Genomic DNA, 18,156 nt, shown 5'->3' on the forward strand with positions numbered 1-18,156 from the left:
GTAGTTATGGGATCTAGAAGATCCTCAAGGGACAAGGGAAAGAGGAGATTAGTAGAAGAGTTTGATTTCACCCTTTTTGATTCAAAAAACCATGCTGAAAAATTTCCCTCTTTCGAACTTAGAAGTATCAATAAGGGAAAATACATAGATCTGAATGAACTAAGAGACTTAGAGATAATCCAATGGTTTGCAAACCTAGATCTACTTCCAATATTGCAAATTAAAGAACCCATCTATCCAAGACTAGTTAGATTGTTTTACAACAACATACAAATAGATGATGAAGAAAGAATGTCCACCTATCTCTTAGGACAACCCATTTCAATCACTGATAGATTCATCTGTGATATAATAGGCATTCCCATGAAAAGCATAGGACTTTACTTTAGAGGATCATGGGATGATGAAACTATTGGAACATCCTATGTTGAAGCGTTAGAAACAATCTTTAACAATCCCAACTTAGCATTTGTTCCTAAAAGTTGTGAACATCTACTACCTTTAATCACTAAGATTCTTCATCATATCCTGACTAGCATAATTCTTCCTAAACAATACCATCATGATGAAGTGAGTCAATTAGAATTGGGAACTATGTATTTGATTATGAAGGGCAATGACATCTGTCATGGTTATCTTATCCAACAAAACATGCTAGAATTATCTAAGAAAGACATGATGCTCCCATATGGTGGTATAATCACTAGAATAATGAAAGCTTACGACATTCTAATACCACCAGAAGAAGAAGTAATGAAAGTAGATAGATTTAGCATAATAAACAAAAATCTACTTCACCGACTAAGATGTAATTATAGAAACGGTAACTGGGTTAGAATGCCAAGAAGAACTGATCCCCCTCAACCTGAACCAAAACCGGAAACACCAGTATTTAGGGGTACCCAATCTCCTCCAATCTGTCCCTTTAAGGAAATACATCCAGTTGAGCAAACTCATACATCATCCGTCGAAGATATTGGGATTCGGATGGACCAATTCGAACAGAGACAAGAACGGATTGAACAACGACAAGATCAAATCCTATCTGAGCTGCAGCAAATTCATAATCAATTTGACTCCTTGTTTAGGCACTTTAATTTTCCACCTCATGAATGAACTTGTATGAACGGTTGTTGTTGTAAACTCCTTATGTTACTCACCATAATGTGCTTTGTCATGATCTCTGATATGTTGTATAAATCTATCGTGGTAAACTTATGTTTTGTGCCCTGTGATTGAATGGTTATCTCGGATTTTTATGGTATCATTTTTTTATTTTTTTTGGGTAAGTGATATGGAATGTTGTGCTAAAAGTTTTGAACAATTTGATTTCATAAGAAGAGAATTAGGAATGTTGATGTGTCCGAATAAATAAATTAGTCAAAATTATTTTTCGGACTTTATTGAATGATCAACTCACTTGATTACCATTACATAACATGTGTTGAAATGTTTTGTCTTCATGATAATATCTTGTCCGAATGCATCTCATTATTCGAATGTTATAAATCAGATTTTCTCATACACTTTCATGAAAAATAAGTTTCTGAAATAGATTTGATGAAGTGATTCCTGTGTATGTATTCCATCTTGCAATATCTTTGCGTATACAATGGATTATAACAAAAAGGGGAAGAAGTATTCAAAGCATATCTATGTAAAATTTCTCTATAAGCTTGCTAATATTATTTTCCTGGTATCACAATTACCATGCTTTTTGTTGATGACAAAGGGGGAGAAATATATGAATTGATAAACACTGCCATGATTATGCCTATGTCATACTTCCATCACCGAGAAATACTTGCTATAGTTTGCATTGATTATGCCATCCTTGCATCACCAAGAGATATATGAACATGTGCTATAGTTTGCATTATGCCTTGAGTTGATATCTTACCATGTGAAGAAAATGCAAAACTTGCTAGAATATTTGAAGTGTGTGCATCATGTAATAATGCTTCACAACTTTATATGATAATGTTCAACTGCATGATGAATAGTTACAAACACAATCATACAAACTTGATGATGTATGTCAAGCCTTGACATCATCCTTGAAGAGATACATCATGATGGGAGTATTGATAAGTTTAACTGATCTAACTTAACAATACGTCACTTGAATTCTTAGGTCTTGAATTCAAGGTTGACTTATCTCAACTATGGCATATAGACAGGGGGAGTTAAGGATAACTCCATTATCAATTGATTGTCATCATCAAAAAGGGGGAGATTGTTGAATCTCGGATTTTGATGATGAAGTCAATTGTCATTTATTGTCTAATCTATGTGTTGAGATAAGTGTGCAGGATTAACTACGATGAAAGTTAGACAAGCAGTAGGAGTTGCGCCGGAGTCAAGTTTATGATCACGTTGGGAGTTCGAGAGTTCGACGGAAGTTCGGACGGTCGTCGGAGGTTCTGCGGGAACAGATCCAAGAAGTCCAGAAGCTTGCCAAGCGAAGCTCGTCGGAACTTGCCAAGTGGATCGTCGCAAGTCCAAGAGTTTGCCGGAAGTCCGCAGGAGCATCACCGAGGGTTCATCGGATGATCGACGGAAGTTCGCCGGAAACTCGCCGGAAGAAGCGAGTGACGCACCGAAGCAAAGCTGCAGAAATTGTCTTAGATTTAATCGTAGTTAGCACGTTGATTAAGTTGAAAATGGGAGGTGATCTCATTAGCTTAATCTTGGGGCAATTGGGCCCCTGAAAAACTGAAATTGGGCCGAATGGAGCTACCCATTCGAACCCTGATTGCACCAGGCGGTGCAACCGCCCCAGCCAGGAGGTGGCACCGCCTAAGCTCGGTCTTCAAGCTCTGGCAGAGAGGTGCAACCGCCTCAGTCAGGAGGTGGCACCGCCTGGGGCTCAGTCTCTGAGCCAGACTCAGGCGGTGCAACCGCCTGGGCTCAGTCTTCGAGCTCTGCCAAGCGGTGCAACCGCCTGATCCCGGAATTCCGGGATTTGATCGTTTTGAGCTCCAAATTTGAACTGGGTTGGGACCTATAAATACCCTACCCATTCAGCACTGAAAAGATACAGACCTACATAGATCTATACCGAAATCTTGATCTTTTCTGTGATTCTTGAGCTCAAAATTATTGTAAAAGCCCAAAAGTTCTCCTCCCTCTGTTCTTCAAGTTTTGAGTTGTAAAGAGAGGAGAGAAAGGTTCTGTAAGGGTTGTCTCCTGAGCCCATCAAAAGGAGTGAAACTGTAAAAAGGCAGTTGGCCTTCGCCTATTGAAGGAAGGCCTCTAGTTGACGTCGATGACCTCGTCGGTGGAGGAAGCCAAAAGTGGAGTAGGTCAGGACTGACCGAACCACTCTAAATCTCTGGTTTGCTTTTATTTTGAGCACTTTTTCATTACTGCAAACCTCTTACATAGCTACTGCTCTCTGCGCTTTTACGAACAAGTTTCTAAGTTCTGATCTTTCCGAATCTGCATTCAGACGTAAATCGGTGTCTTCGTACGATCTTTACATTGCAGTTTACGTTTACGTTTTGATTCTGTTTATAACTGCAAACTGTCTTCTGCGCTTTTGCGAACGAGTTTCTAAGTTCAGATCTTTTCGAAACTACGTTTTAGACGTAAACTGCGGAAACTGCGTTTTAGACGCAAACTGCGTCTAGACGCAAAACTGCGTTTAGACGTAAACTGTGCAAACTGTGTTTAGACGTAAAACTATGTTTTAGACGTAAACTATTTTTAAACGTAAAACTATGTTTAGACGTAAAACTGCGTTTAGACGCAAACTACGTTTAGACGTAAAACTACGTTTTAGACGTAAACTGAGTTTAGAAGAAACTACGTTTAGACGTAAAACTGCGTTTAGACGTAAAACTACGTTTAGACGCAAACTACATTTAGACGCAAATTACGTTTAGACGTAAACTGTGTTTAGACGTAAACTGCGCTCAATCTTAAGTAATATTAGAATCGGCTTTTACATCAAAATCGTTTTTATCGAACGAACGCAGCTTTCGTTTTTAATCGCTGAAAGATTTCCGCTGCACTAATTCACCCCCCCCCCCCCTCTTAGTGCTCTCGATCCTAACACTTATAATGTACCAACAATAAATATATATTCCCTCTGATAATTTTTTATTAACAACCTCATAAGAGTGGCCAACATAGCCTCTATAATGTTCGAAAGCAAGCAAGGCCATGTTGGGAACATAAAAAATATGCACTAAAAGTATAAAACATATTTAAATGTACTTTGATGGTTGATAAATTTTCTTCAAATCTTATTTAGTTTGGTTGTTGCATTGCAAATATCCAAATGCGAAATTTTTAAAATATCCTATGATATTCTCTAAAAACATTAGATTATCATTATATAATAGAAATCACAATCCTCAATTTCTCTCCCATTTTCTTGATTTCTATTGTCGCTAACACCTCTCACTTGTCTTATATAAGAAATATTATTTATATATTTTTTAAATATTTTATTTTTTGATTGTATTTTATATTTTTCATATACATGGATGAGACATAAAATTTTGTAATATTACATAAATAAATAAATTTTATTTATTTAAACAAAAATATGTATTTATTTTTAATACATATGAAAAATATTAGAAGGATAAATTTTATTACATAATATTTAATGAACATTTAAAATATAATATTACCAAATAATATTTATGACAATGTATATTTAAGATATAATTTTAATCTATTATTTATCAAATACTCAAGACATTCCAATTACTATATATTAAATATATATTTCCAAACATAATCACAACACAATCAAACATGCATATCATAAACGAACGTACAGTAAAGAAAAACGAGAGAAGGACTTCTCTTAGAGATGTGTTAATTGAGTGGGAGAAGAAGAAAGAGAGAGCAGAGAAGCGATAAAAGAGAAAAACAAAACGAAGAAAACCAGGCTTCCTCCAATCTTCTCCAACTCCTCTTCTTAGTTCCAGAGAGAGAGAGAGGAGGAGGAAAGCCTCTCACCATTAGAGATGTGGAGTAGTACGTGTACTTAGGACTCGTTGTCCTCCATAAGGGATGGGTTGGGGGTCTTTATAGGCTATTCATCTATAGCTTATAAGTCCATCCATTCGTCAAGCTCAATTATATGTGTAGACAATACCCAGAAGTCAAACTTCACATTACGTATCCTGTCCACGTTAGTCCAAAGCTAGTCTTTCCTTAGCTGGGAGTCTTAATATATATATTTTATTAAGTACATGGAGGAGGAAACCTATCAAACTGGGCCCTTATTTATTTTATTCATGATAACATCCAACTTTGAGTACATGGAGGAGGAGACGGAGGGAGGACGACGACAGTAACAGTTCATTTCAGTTCATTTATTATGGAGTCCAAGTAGCAGCAAGACTCATTTATTGAAGCAGCAGTATCAGTCCAAGAGGTCTAGTTCGGTGCTAGATAAAGTCCGATGGCATCAATCATGGCGCCCGCACGTCCAAAGAAGCCAACGATCTTACCCGAGGCTACAGGAATGGAGAAAGGTTTTCCGCCACTGGAGCCGAAAGGTCCAAAGCTTTCCTTGTTGGTCGTCAGCGTCAGGTTCCTCACCAGAGTGATTTCCCACATCGTATCCACAGACCCCTCGACGCCCACAAGATACTCGTCCTCTTGCAGAGAAATCTAAACAACGAGACTTTCTGTTATTTAGGTGCAACCAATCGATGATGTTAATTCGGAGGAAGATGACGAGGTGGACGAACCGGGTGGGGATCGCCAAGGATGCTACCGAAGAGTTTGGTCTCCTTCTGACCATTACGGGTGAAGGTGATCAGAATGCCGGCGATGACCTCACTGGCGAAAATATCTATCTTGATGATGCGGTCGGCAGCCCCCATGTCCCATTCAGACCCTCCGTTGCCACCCCACGGCCCCACCTTGATCTCTCCCGCCTGCACGCAAGGACGACACCATCACGTTATATACCACCATGCATCAAAACCTTGGACAGCAGGAAATGGATAAAGAGAAAGAACCATTTGCATGCAGATATGGAAGTGTCTGTGGACAAGAAGAAGAAGAAGATGACGATGATGATGCACGCCCTTCCTCTGGGACCTATATTACATGGGTGGGACCATAACCATCTTCCTCAAATAAAACGTTAAACGTGTAGTACCTACGTAAACGTGAAACTCGTGATCGTTACATACACAACTGCAACAACACAGTGCATGCAAATAAACGCCATTACGTTATAAACCATGCATCGAACCTTACACAGTGCAACAACACAGACACAACTTGCACAGCAAGAATGTATAAAGAGAACGAACGACGTCACGGAGGCAAAGCCTCATCTCTCACCATTTGTAGACTCCTTTCTTTTGCACAGGAAGAAACTTAGAGAAGACGGTGGATGCTGCACGTCCTCCCTCTGGGAAGAGGATGGGGGTATTTATAGCCCTCCAAGGTTAACATGTGCCTATATAAACGTGAATCTCGTGATCGACCCACATCAGGTTCTGCAAGCGATGAAGTCAAAAGAAACAATTACAAGGGTTGAATTGGAGATGATGATCCCTCTCCATCTCATCCTTCGTAACACTCGGGTGTCGGCCAAGGATGGAAGCTGAGGTACGTAAACGTGAATCTCATGGCTATGATTGGATGGCTTGGCAAGCATCTACATCGCATATGTCCTTCCATGGCGGAAATGCTAAGCTGCACATTCTGCATGCAGAACCTTAAAGACTTGTGAGCGTCCGAAAGCAATAATTGTGTCTTTTGGTGCATGGCTCCCAATCTTGACTCAAAGGGCCTGAACGTAGCATATAATGCATACTCCCTTGTGCTCGTTCGGTGGACGGTACAGTTTTTAAGTGGTTTATTGGATTGGATGTCAGAATATACCTTCATATTTATATTATCAAAAGAATGTAATTTTTTCATTTCCAATCGTAGTCATTTAATTGTTTTTCTTCCTTCTTTCTTTCTGATTAAGATTAATTAATCTATAATCCTACCTACTTTTCTGATGAGTAAAAAATCATAGGATCTCGAAAACATGCATAAATATAATTTTTTAATTTAAATCGACTCTCTTGATGTAAATATAAGGCACATCACATGGTAATATTTTATTTTTTCCTTCTTTTCTTTTTTCTTGTTGTTTTTTATTTCCCCTTATAACGCAACAACAACAACCCACTGTTTTCTTATTCTGTATGTTTTTTCTCCTAGTTGATGTCTTCCTTTGATTTTTCCCATACAATGGGTCACATATCCTCCTTAGATTTTTTTTTTTTTACTTCCATTCTTTTGTCTCACCGTTTTTTATTTATCCATATAACGCAGCAACAACAACCCACCTTTTTTTTTCCTTCTTTCTTTGCACTTTTTTTTTTTTCTTCTGGTTGGTGTCTTTCTTAGGTTTTCCCCCACATATTGGGTTGCATATCCATTTTAGATTTTAATTGTTTTTCTCTATCATTCTTTCATTTTTTTTTCGCTTCTCCTTATAATGTACCAACAATAAATATATATTCCCTCTGATAATTTTAGATTTTATATTATCTTCATATATTACTTACAAAATATACATGGCTTTATCCTCTCAAATATATATCTAAAATAATTATAGTTTTTATTCATTTTAAAAAGATGATCGAGAATATTTTTAAGTCTATTATTAAAATAGTTTAATTTGATAGAGTAGGTAAGTATTAAGCTATAACAATTTATCGCACATCATGTGTTATATAATATCTCAAGTCATTGTCGCACATACTTCAACTAGTTGGCTTTGTCGAATGAAAGCACTGATAGATAATCGAAACTAATCTCATTTTCCGACCCTAAGCTTTCATGTCATCAACATTTTGGTCAATAGCATTTCAAATTACAATCTACCACATTAACTATATACTCACCCCAATCCTATAATACCAATCATAATTTTTAAACTATTTCATAACAACCCCAAACCTTCAAAACTTAAAATATTTAATTTTTTTATGTTATCCCTAATTGTGTCCCTATACTTCACACAAGTTAACACCAAAATTTAGGTCATGCATCTTCATTACGTGTAAGTGAATCTTTCAAATTAAGCAAAACTAAGATAGATCCTTTGCTAGATACGAAACATGTCTAATGACGAAGGGTTTCACCAATGAGCATGTGTTAGATTTTACGAAAACCTTAAGTCCAATTATTAAACCGATGATAATTTGACTCATCATTATCATATAAGGATTGCATACACGCTAATTAAATGTTAACATTACTTTTTTACAAATGTATTTAAGGATTACTTTCTGACTTAATCCACTCTCAATATTTAAACCATATATGTGAACTATGGAAAGCTATTTATGGACTTTGTCCCGTTCCAAAAAAAGCTTGTTATACCGTACTTGGCTCACTTTTGCTCTCAGCCAACTTTATCAAATCCAAATCCAATAGTTTTTTATTCATACAATAATAAAAGAGAATATACTATATATCCACTAGTTTATGTAGATGATATTATCATCACAGATAATAATTCCATTGATATCAAGTAATTCCTTAAGTAATTGATAGATCAATTTTGCATCAAGCACTTAGGAATCTTTAGTTATTTTTTCAATGTGAAAGCAACATTCATATCTTCTGAATTCTTTTAATTAAAAATAAAATACATTTGACATCTAGTATCACCTGATTATTTCATTTTCACTGCATGCCGTTTAGAACTTTTGACTGCATCTAATGATCGAATGCTTGTGGCAAACATTTGGATATGTGGTTCTGAGAAAGGCAAAAAAAGGTTCCACTGGCTTTTACATGATCACTTTTGGGAGGAGAATTATTTTACACGAAATGATGCAATGGCAGACAGAAACCCAACTCCAGAATATTTTGTACACCATCTCATTCATCTATAGAATTCAAAAGACAACCAAAAGAACTGTCGGCAAGAGAATATTAATCTAAATGATTGGGTGAGATGTGTTTCACTTTATCTATGACTGTCATATATAAAAAGCAAAGAAAATCTCATGATGCAGAAACATGACCTTTCTTATTTGTTTGAGTAAAAGGCTGTTGTTTTGTGAATGCCACAAGTTGTATTATAAACTCAAAACCCAATACATTCAGAAGAAAATTATCCTAAAATCAGCTATTTTTGAAGTCCTAAATATTGTGGAAAGTTATGGAGTGGATGTCATTCATAATGTTGCTCTGATTATTTCTTCTCCTGTTGATACTTGACACCATGTTTTGAATAGAAATTTCTTCAAGAGATGTGCGTAAGCTTTGATGGTAATGCTGTATGAAGACTCCAAGAACCTTGAGAAGGTCATCATTGTTGTCAAATCACATAATTGAGTGATCCATGGAATAAGAAAGTGGATATGTTCCACCCAAAAATAATTTGGTCTAAGGAAAGGATAAATATGTGTGCACATAATAATGTGTGGTGAGGAAGATGACTTGTGATTTGGGCATGCGTTTTTAAGCCAACTTGACTGGATAAGAGCTGAAATTGATGGTTGCTTAAGAGAGATGGCCAATTGAATTCCGAAGCCAAGAATTGCTTTCCCATCAGTTCATCCATAACAGGCCAAACTAAGGATTGTTTGTGGTAGGCCACTTCAGCTCATGAAATAGTGAACACTGAAAGAGAAGGGACTGTTTGATTTGTCCTTCAGAAAGCTGAAAAACAAACTGCAGGATTCTTTCAATTATGGAGGCTTTTCACTCGTCCTCAGTAAAGGATTGGAGTTCAGAAACTTAGTCTTATCCATACATTCTTTAGATTGTGTTTGATCCAAAAACTTCTTTCATTTTTGAATTATAAGAAAACGCAACTCTGCAGGATTCAACCAATCAAAAGAGCACTGTGTTTTTTGGTTCACTTTGATTTTTTTCATCTAACCTCTGGTACAGATAGAAATCTGTGTATTCTCTGAAAGAATGCCGAAGAAAGTTGAAACACAAGTTGAAGAAGATGAATATAAAGAAAAGATGTCTACGTGATCAAAACTATGCTGATCTAGAAACTATGAAGGGCTGCTATTTCTGATTAATAGGTCATAATCAACTTGGGACAGTTATGGGGAAGTTTGACTCAAAGAAAACCTTGTATCTATCCATTTATAGTCAATTTGAATATCTCAATCTGCAAAAGAACTAGATCCTTCTTCTCTCTTCCTATCCTTTCATAGGATCACCTAGATTGATGGTTTAAGAGAAGAGTATTATAATCTCTCAATTAAGATGCATAACCTTTATTATGAGAGTTCCTCACATCAACGTTATCTCCTAAAGAATCATAATTTATGTGGAATTCTTTTCTATTGACCAATATATGTCATCAGAATCTAATTAGTTATATTATATATATCTTATTAAATTATAAAGGACTACAAAATCTAACATATGTCTGCATGATCAAAATTATGCCGTTCTAGAAACTACCAAGGGCTACTATTTCTGATTAATAGGTCATAGTCAACTTGGGACAACTAAGGGCAAGTTTGAGATGTCAATCTTGTCAACCAATGTTCTACCAAATTCTTGTTCTTTGCTCGCTGTTGATGGTAGCAGTAGCTTGACTCGAGCTATGAAATTAAGGCTTCCAACATGAATGACATCTAGTTTGCCAAAGCTAACGGATACTTGCATGAACAACCACCATATGAAGAACTCATTGACAGAGGCTTTTTGTATGTAACATGATTTTATATATTCTTTTTATTGCCATAAAATATCTAAATTTTGGTTGAGAATTTTATGAGAAAAATAAGTTTGATATTCAAGTCAGGACTTCAACCCATTTCTAGATGTATGAAGCAGGATAGTATGATTATGACTTCCACTAGCAAGACCATTCTTTCAACTAAAGAGGAATTTAATTGAAAGTAGACTTCCCTAATACATGGATTTTGGCAAAGATTTTGGCAAAATCTTACTTATGTCCTAAAGGGTTTATAAAAAAGTTGTTAGTAATCTAACAACTTGAAAGATTTTGGCAAAGGATTATCGTAGATACAATCTTACTTATGTCCTAAAGGGTTTATAAAAAAGTAAATTGATTTATTCAGAAAATAAATTACAAACAAGTTCGAACATCTGACAATTATAAGTAATTTAACATATATTTGATGTATAGGAGAGAAAAGAAAAAGAGGAAAAACAAGAACTTTAGAGGGCAAAACAATGGTTGTAAGTCTATAAATGACTGCTCGCTGGTGCGTTCATAAGTCCTATAAACTTTATATGCGAACTTGTGAATCTACTCTTATCTTCCACATGTATCTTTGTTAGTACGAAGAGTAAATTATCCTGTGTTAATAGTCCACCATAAGTTTTTCGATGCCAACAAGGTGTTCATTATAATGGTTGATGTCAAGGTTAATATGCAAAAGCAATCAAGCTTGGAGTATTATTTTTTTCTTAATAAAGTTATAATTATGATAAAATTAGAGTTCTAATCATAAAAAATATTATGATAATAATTTTTGATTAACAACCTCGTAAGAGTGGCCAACATAGCCTCTATAGTGTTCGAAAGCAAGCAAGGCCATGTTGGGAACATAAAAAATATGCACTAAAAGTATAAAACATATCTTAAATGTACTTTGATGGTTGATAAATTTTCTTCAAATCTTATTTAGTTTGGTTGTTGCATTGCAAATATCCAAATGCGAAATTTTTAAAATATCCTATGATATTCTCTAAAAACATTAGATTATCATTATATAATAGAAATCACAATCCTCATTTTCTCTCCCATTTTCTTGACTTCTATTGTCGCTAACACCTCTCACTTGTCTTATATAAGAAATATTATTTATATATTTTTTAAATATTTTATTTTTTGATTGTATTTTATATTTTTTATATACATGGATGAGACATAAAATTTTGTAATATTACATAAATAAATAAATTTTATTTATTTAAACAAAAATATGTATTTATTTTTTAATACATATGAAAAATATTAGAAGGATAAATTTTATTACATAATATTTAATGAACTTTTAAAATATAATATTACCAAATAATATTTATGACAATGTATATTTAAGATATAATTTTAATCTATTATTTATCAAATACTCAAGACATTCCAATTACTATATATTAAATATATTTCCAAACATAATCACAACACAATCAAACATACATATCATAAACGAACGTACAGTAAAGAAAAACGAGAGAAGGAGTTCTCTTAGAGAGGTGTTAATTGAGTGGGAGAAGAAGAAAGAGAGAGCAGAGAAGCGATAAAAGAGAAAAAAAAAACGAAGAAAACCAGGCTTCCTCCAATCTTCTCCAACTCCTCTTCTTAGTTCCAGAGAGAGAGAGAGGAGGAGGAAAGCCTCTCACCATTAGAGATGTGGAGTAGTACGTGTACTTAGGACTCGTTGTGTCCTCCATAAGGGATGGGTTGGGGGTCTTTATAGGCTATTCATCTATAGCTTATAAGTCCATCCATTCGTCAAGCTCAATTATATGTGTCGACAATACCCAGAAGTCAAACTTCACATTATGCATCCTGTCCACGTTAGTCCAAAGCTAGTCTTTCCTTAGCTGGGAGTCTTAATATATATATTTTATTAAGTACATGGAGGAGGAGACGGAGGAGGAAACCTATCAAACTGGGCCCTTATTTATTTTATTCATGATAACATCCAACTTTGAGTACATGGAGGAGGAGACGGAGGGAGGACGACGACAGTAACAGTTCATTTCAGTTCATTTATTATTGAGTCCAAGTAGCAGCAAGACTCATTTATTGAAGCAGCAGTATCAGTCCAAGAGGTCTAGTTCGGTGCTAGATAAAGTCCGTGGCATCAATCATGGCGCCCGCACGTCCAAAGAAGCCAACGATCTTACCCGAGGCTACAGGAATGGAGAAAGGTTTTCCGCCACCGGAGCCGAAAGGTCCAAAGCTTTCCTTGTTGGTCGTCAGCGTCATGTTCCTCACCAGAGTGGTAAAAATTACGGGTAAACTAGAGATAATCCACTATAAGAATAATGAATATACAAATCTCAATCTCTTGCCCAAAACCCTAGGAACAATCACAAGAGAATAACTGGGATACAATGATCACGTCACTGCCCACAATATCTAAAACCTCCCAAGTAATCACAGCAAGAGCCTACTGTAGATTTGATCTAACCTGAGATGAGAACACTGCTAGATGATTGTGAACAGTCTATCTGCGTTGTCCTTGTCTTCTTCCCTTTCTTTCTCTTCCTTTTCTGCCTTGTTCTCCTTCTTCTCTTTAGAATCTCGTGGCTATATAGATCACCACGTTGCTTCCCTTTTTATAGCCTTTTTCTGTCTCTAAAACGCAGCCACCACACCCCCCTAATCTTAATTAGGATTAGGTTAAGAGGGGGTGTGGGCTGTGGGCTGATAAAGCCCACATGGGCTGAATATGAGCTATCAGCCCAACAACCTCCCCCTTCAGCCCATAAGAGAGGCTGTCCCATGACTCCTCGATGTGAAGTCATGCCGACCAACTGTCGGCATATCTCCTGTCTTTCTTTTGGTAATGTCTTCGTCAATATGTCTGCTCCGTTGTCATCTGTATGAATTTTCTGAAGCTGCAACTGCTTCTCTTCAAATACATTTCGAATCCAGTGGTATCTGACATCTATATGCTTTGACTTGGAATGAAACATTGGGTTCTTACACAAATGGATGGCACTCTGGCTGTCACAATGCACCACATAATTTTCCTGTTTCAGCCCCAATTCTTGTAAGAATTCTTTCATCCATAACATTTCTTTGCATACCACTATAGCAGCAATATATTCTGCTTCTGTGGTAGAGAGAGCAATACACCTTTATAACCTGGATTGCCATGACACAGCTCCCCCTGCAAAAGTAAGTACATAACCTGAAGTAGACTTCCTCGTATCTATATCTCTTGCCATATCTGCATCTGTGTAACCTGTTAACACAGGTGGTCCACCTCCAAAGCTTAAACAAACCTTAGAGCTCCCTCTGAGATATCTAAAAATCCACTTCACTACTGCCCAGTGCTCTTTGCCTGGATTTGCAAGAAATCTGCTAGTAACACCCACTGCATATGTGATGCCTGGCCTCGTACATACCATTGCATACATTAAACTTCCAACTGCTAAAGCATAAGGAACCTTTTGCATTTTCTCCTTCTCCTCATCACTTGACGGACTCTGTTCTGAGCACAACTTGAAGTGACCTGCAAGAGGAGAACCAACTGGCTTAGCATTGCTCATACTGAATCTTTCCAATACCTTCTCGATGTATTTCTCCTGTGACAACCAAATCTTCTTGTTTTTCCTGTCACGAGAAATCTGCATGCCTAGTATTTGCTTTGCTGGCCCCATGTCCTTCATTGCAAAAGACTCACTCAGTTCCTTCTTCAACCTATCAATTTTAGACATATCTTTCCCAAGAATAAGCATGTCATCGACATAAAGTAAGAGAATAATAAAATCCTCACCAAACCATTTGATGTATACACAATGATCTGAAGCCGTTCTTTTGTATCCATTTTCTGTCATAAATGAATCAAAGTTTCTATACCACTGTCTTGGAGCTTGCTTTAGCCCATACAAGCTCTTCTTCAACTTGCAGACAAAATTATCTTTACCTTTGACTTTGAAGCCTTCTGGTTGCTCCATATAAATTTCCTCCTCCAAATCACCATGAAGGAAAGCTGTCTTCACATCTAACTGCTCAACTTCCAAGTCCTGGCTAGCAGCAATACCAAGAGCAACACGAATAGAAGACATTTTAACAACAGGAGAAAATATCTCTTCAAAGTCAATACCTTTCTTTTGACCAAAGCCTTTCACAACCAATCTAACTTTGTACTTTGGTTGAGAACAATATTCTTGGGTCTTCAACCTAAAAACCCACTTGTTCTTCAAGGCCTTCATTCCATTTGGTAGCAGCACCAAATCATAAGTGTGGTTCTTCTGAAGAGCATCCATCTCTTCCTGTATAGCAATTAACCACTTCTCTTTCTGCTCACTCTCAATTGCTTCCTGGTAACTCTCTGGTTCACCTGCATCAGTAAGCATCACATACTCATCTGTAGAGTATCTTCTGGAAGGTTGACGTTGTCTAGAAGATCTTCTCAATTGAGGTTCTGCAGGAACTTGCTCTCCTATTTCTTCTTGCTCAACATGTCCTGCAGGTAAATCAACATCAGGCTCTACACTATTTTCCTGCACATCTCCCCCATCACCCTGATATACTGGAGGAATAACTGGGTCACAATCTGCTAATCCTTCTACAGAAGTCTTGGCTGGTGCCTTCTTCTTCAAATCCTCAAAGGTTTGATCCTCAAAGAAGACAACATCTCTGCTCCTGAATACATTCTGCTTTTCTGGATCCCAAAGCCTGTAACCAAACTGATCATGTGAGTAACCAAGAAAAATACATTCTTTAGATTTACTATCCAGCTTGGACCTCTTATTCTCTGGAACATGTGCAAATGCACGACAACCAAACACTCTCAAATGCCTGTAGGAAACATCTTTCCCTGACCATACATGCTCTGCAACATCACCATCTAGGGCTGTACATGGTGATAAGTTGATCACATCAACTGCAGTCCTCAAAGCCTCATCCCGAAACCTTTTGGGTAGCTTGGCCTGTGAAAGCATACATCTGATCTTTTCCATGATGGTGCGGTTCATCCTCTCTGCAATTGTATTATGCTGAGGTGTACCAGGAACTGTCATCTCATGTTGGATCCCATGTGACTTGCAATAGTCATTAAACAATCCCGTATACTCACCACCATTATCTGATCTTATGCATTTCAATTTCCTTTATGTCTCCCTTTCAACCCTAGCATCAAACTCTTTGAAGACATTAATAACCTGATCTTTGGTCTTCAAAGCATAAGCCCAAACTTTCCTGGAAAAATCATCTATAAAAGTGACAAAATAAAGTGCACTACTTATACCAAGAACATCAACAGATCCACCAGGAGTTTTTGTCCTCAAAGGACCACATACATCTGTATAAACACGGTCTAAGGCATGCATTTTTCTAGACAAAGCAGCACTAGCAAATGAAACTCTATGTTGTTTACCAGCCAAACAATCAATACAAGGGTTCAGATGTATACCTCTGAGAACTGGTAATACCTCTCTCTTGGAAAGAGCTTGCAGCCCCTTCTCGCTCATGTGTCCCAATCGCCTATGCCACAACTCCATACTGAAGTCTTTCTCTGTAGCATTTAACTGCTCACCATAAGCTTTAGCCTACAACCTGTACAAAGTATGACATTTCCTTCCATTAGCTATAACAAGAGAACCCTTACTGAGCTTCCATTGCCCTCTGTGAAATCTGCTTTCATACTCTTCATCATCTAGTCTTCCAACTGAAATTAAATTCAGCCTCAAGTCAACCACATGCCTCACATCCTTAAGTACCAACTTGTAGCCAAGGTTGGTCTTTAAATGGATATCACCCATGCCAATGATGTCTGCTGTGCCATAGTTGCCCATCTTGACAACACCAAAGTTTCCAGACCTGTATGTAGCAAAAAACTCCCTCCGTGGTGTAGCATGATAAGAAGTACCTGTGTCAATCACCCACTCAAGATCCTGACACACACAAGTAAAAATATCATCAGAAGGAGACAAAATCAAATAATCACCACCCTGCATTGTAGCTGTAGTATTATCCTTTGACTCTGTAGACTCCACTTCTTTTCCCTTTTTCCTATTCTTCTTAGGTTGCTTACATTGGTTCTTATAATGTCCTTTCTCACCACAGTTATAACAAACAATATCTTTTCTTGATCTTGACTTGCTCCTACCCATACGTGAACTGCTTCTAGACTTTGACCTTCCTCTGTTCTCTGAGATAAGTGCCTGTGAATCATTCTGAGATGTTGCTGAACTCTTTCTTCTCAACTCCTCATTCAACAAACTGCTTGTTACTTGACTCATAGTGACAATACCATTTGGCGCAGAATTACTAAGGGAAACCACCAGTGTCTCCCAACTTACTGGTAATGAACTAAGAAGTAACAATGCCTGCAACTCATCATCAAGAGACATTCTCATAGATGATAACTGGTTAGTAATACTATACATTTCATTCAAATGCTCAGCAATAATAGCACCCTCTCTATATTTTAGGTTCACAAGTTTTCTGATCAAAAAAGCTTTATTGCTAGCTGTTTTTCTTTTATAGAGACTTTCCAATTTTTTCCAAAGAGAATATGCAGAAATTTCAGTAGAAACATGGTGAAAGACACTATCATCAAGCCATTATCTAATAAACCTAATTGTTTTTCGATCTAACCTCTTCCACTCATCATCTGTCATAGTTGTAGGTTTTGCACTATCCCCTTGCAAAGGTCCATACAAATCTTTGCAATAAAAGAGATCTTCCATTCTTGGTTTCCATATCATCCAATTGTTTCCATTCAAACTAATCATGCGAGAAATATTACTGACCTCCATGTTCAAATACAAAAATTAAATCACCAAAACCCCGCTCTGATACCAGTTGATGGGGATATAAAGAGGAATAACCTTTGTATATGAACAAATACTAGAAGACCAAAATACGCAGCGGAATAAAATGGAAACACAATCAAACAGAACACCAAGATATACGTGGAAAACCCCTTCAATGTGAAGGGTAAAAACCACGGGGCAAACTAGAGATAATCCACTATGAGAATAATGAATATACAAATCTCAATCTCTTGCCCAAAACCCTAGCAACAACCACAAGAGAATAACTGGGATACAAGGATCACGTCACTGCCCACAATATCTAAAACCTCCTAAGTAATCACAGCAAGAGCCTACTGTAGATTTGATCTAACCTGATATGAGAACACTGCTAGATGATTGTGAACAGTCTATCTACGTTGTCCTTGTCTTCTTCCCTTTCTTTCTCTTCCTTTTCTGCCTTGTTCTCCTTCTTCTCTTTGGAATCTCGTGGCTATATAGATCACCACGTTGCTGCCCTTTTTATAGCCTTTTTCTGCCTCTAAAACGCAGCCACCACACCCCCCTAATCTTAATTAGGGTTAGGTTAAGAGGGGGTGTAGGCTGTGGGCTGATAAAACCCACATGGGTTGAATATGAGCTATCAGCCCAACATGGGCCCATAACCATCTTCCTCAAATAACACGTTAAACGTGTAGTACCTACGTAAACGTGAAACTA

At 37.0% G+C, this 18,156-nt stretch overlaps 1 protein-coding gene across 2 annotated transcripts; it reads right to left on the reverse strand.

Annotated features, from left to right (window-relative positions):
- Positions 1–5,221: 5,221 nt before the first annotated feature.
- Positions 5,222–6,380, reverse strand: LOC135587875 (mannose/glucose-specific lectin-like). 2 transcript variants are annotated; one of them, XM_065079709.1, is made up of 4 exons: positions 6,322–6,364; positions 5,991–6,133; positions 5,718–5,906; positions 5,222–5,637 (listed from the first exon to the last, which is right to left on the reverse strand). In XM_065079709.1, the coding sequence occupies exons 2-4, from the start codon at positions 5,997–5,999 to the stop codon at positions 5,401–5,403; spliced, it is 435 nt and encodes a 144-aa protein (XP_064935781.1). In that variant the 5' UTR covers positions 6,000–6,133; positions 6,322–6,364; the 3' UTR covers positions 5,222–5,400. The 2 variants fall into 2 exon arrangements, with proteins under 2 accessions (XP_064935781.1, XP_064935782.1); XM_065079710.1 differs by lacking the exon at positions 5,991–6,133 and having other exon boundaries at positions 6,322–6,380.
- Positions 6,381–18,156: the final 11,776 nt, after the last annotated feature.

This window comes from Musa acuminata, chromosome BXJ1-8 (assembly GCF_036884655.1).
Source record: "Musa acuminata AAA Group cultivar baxijiao chromosome BXJ1-8, Cavendish_Baxijiao_AAA, whole genome shotgun sequence".
NCBI lineage: Eukaryota > Viridiplantae > Streptophyta > Magnoliopsida > Zingiberales > Musaceae > Musa > Musa acuminata.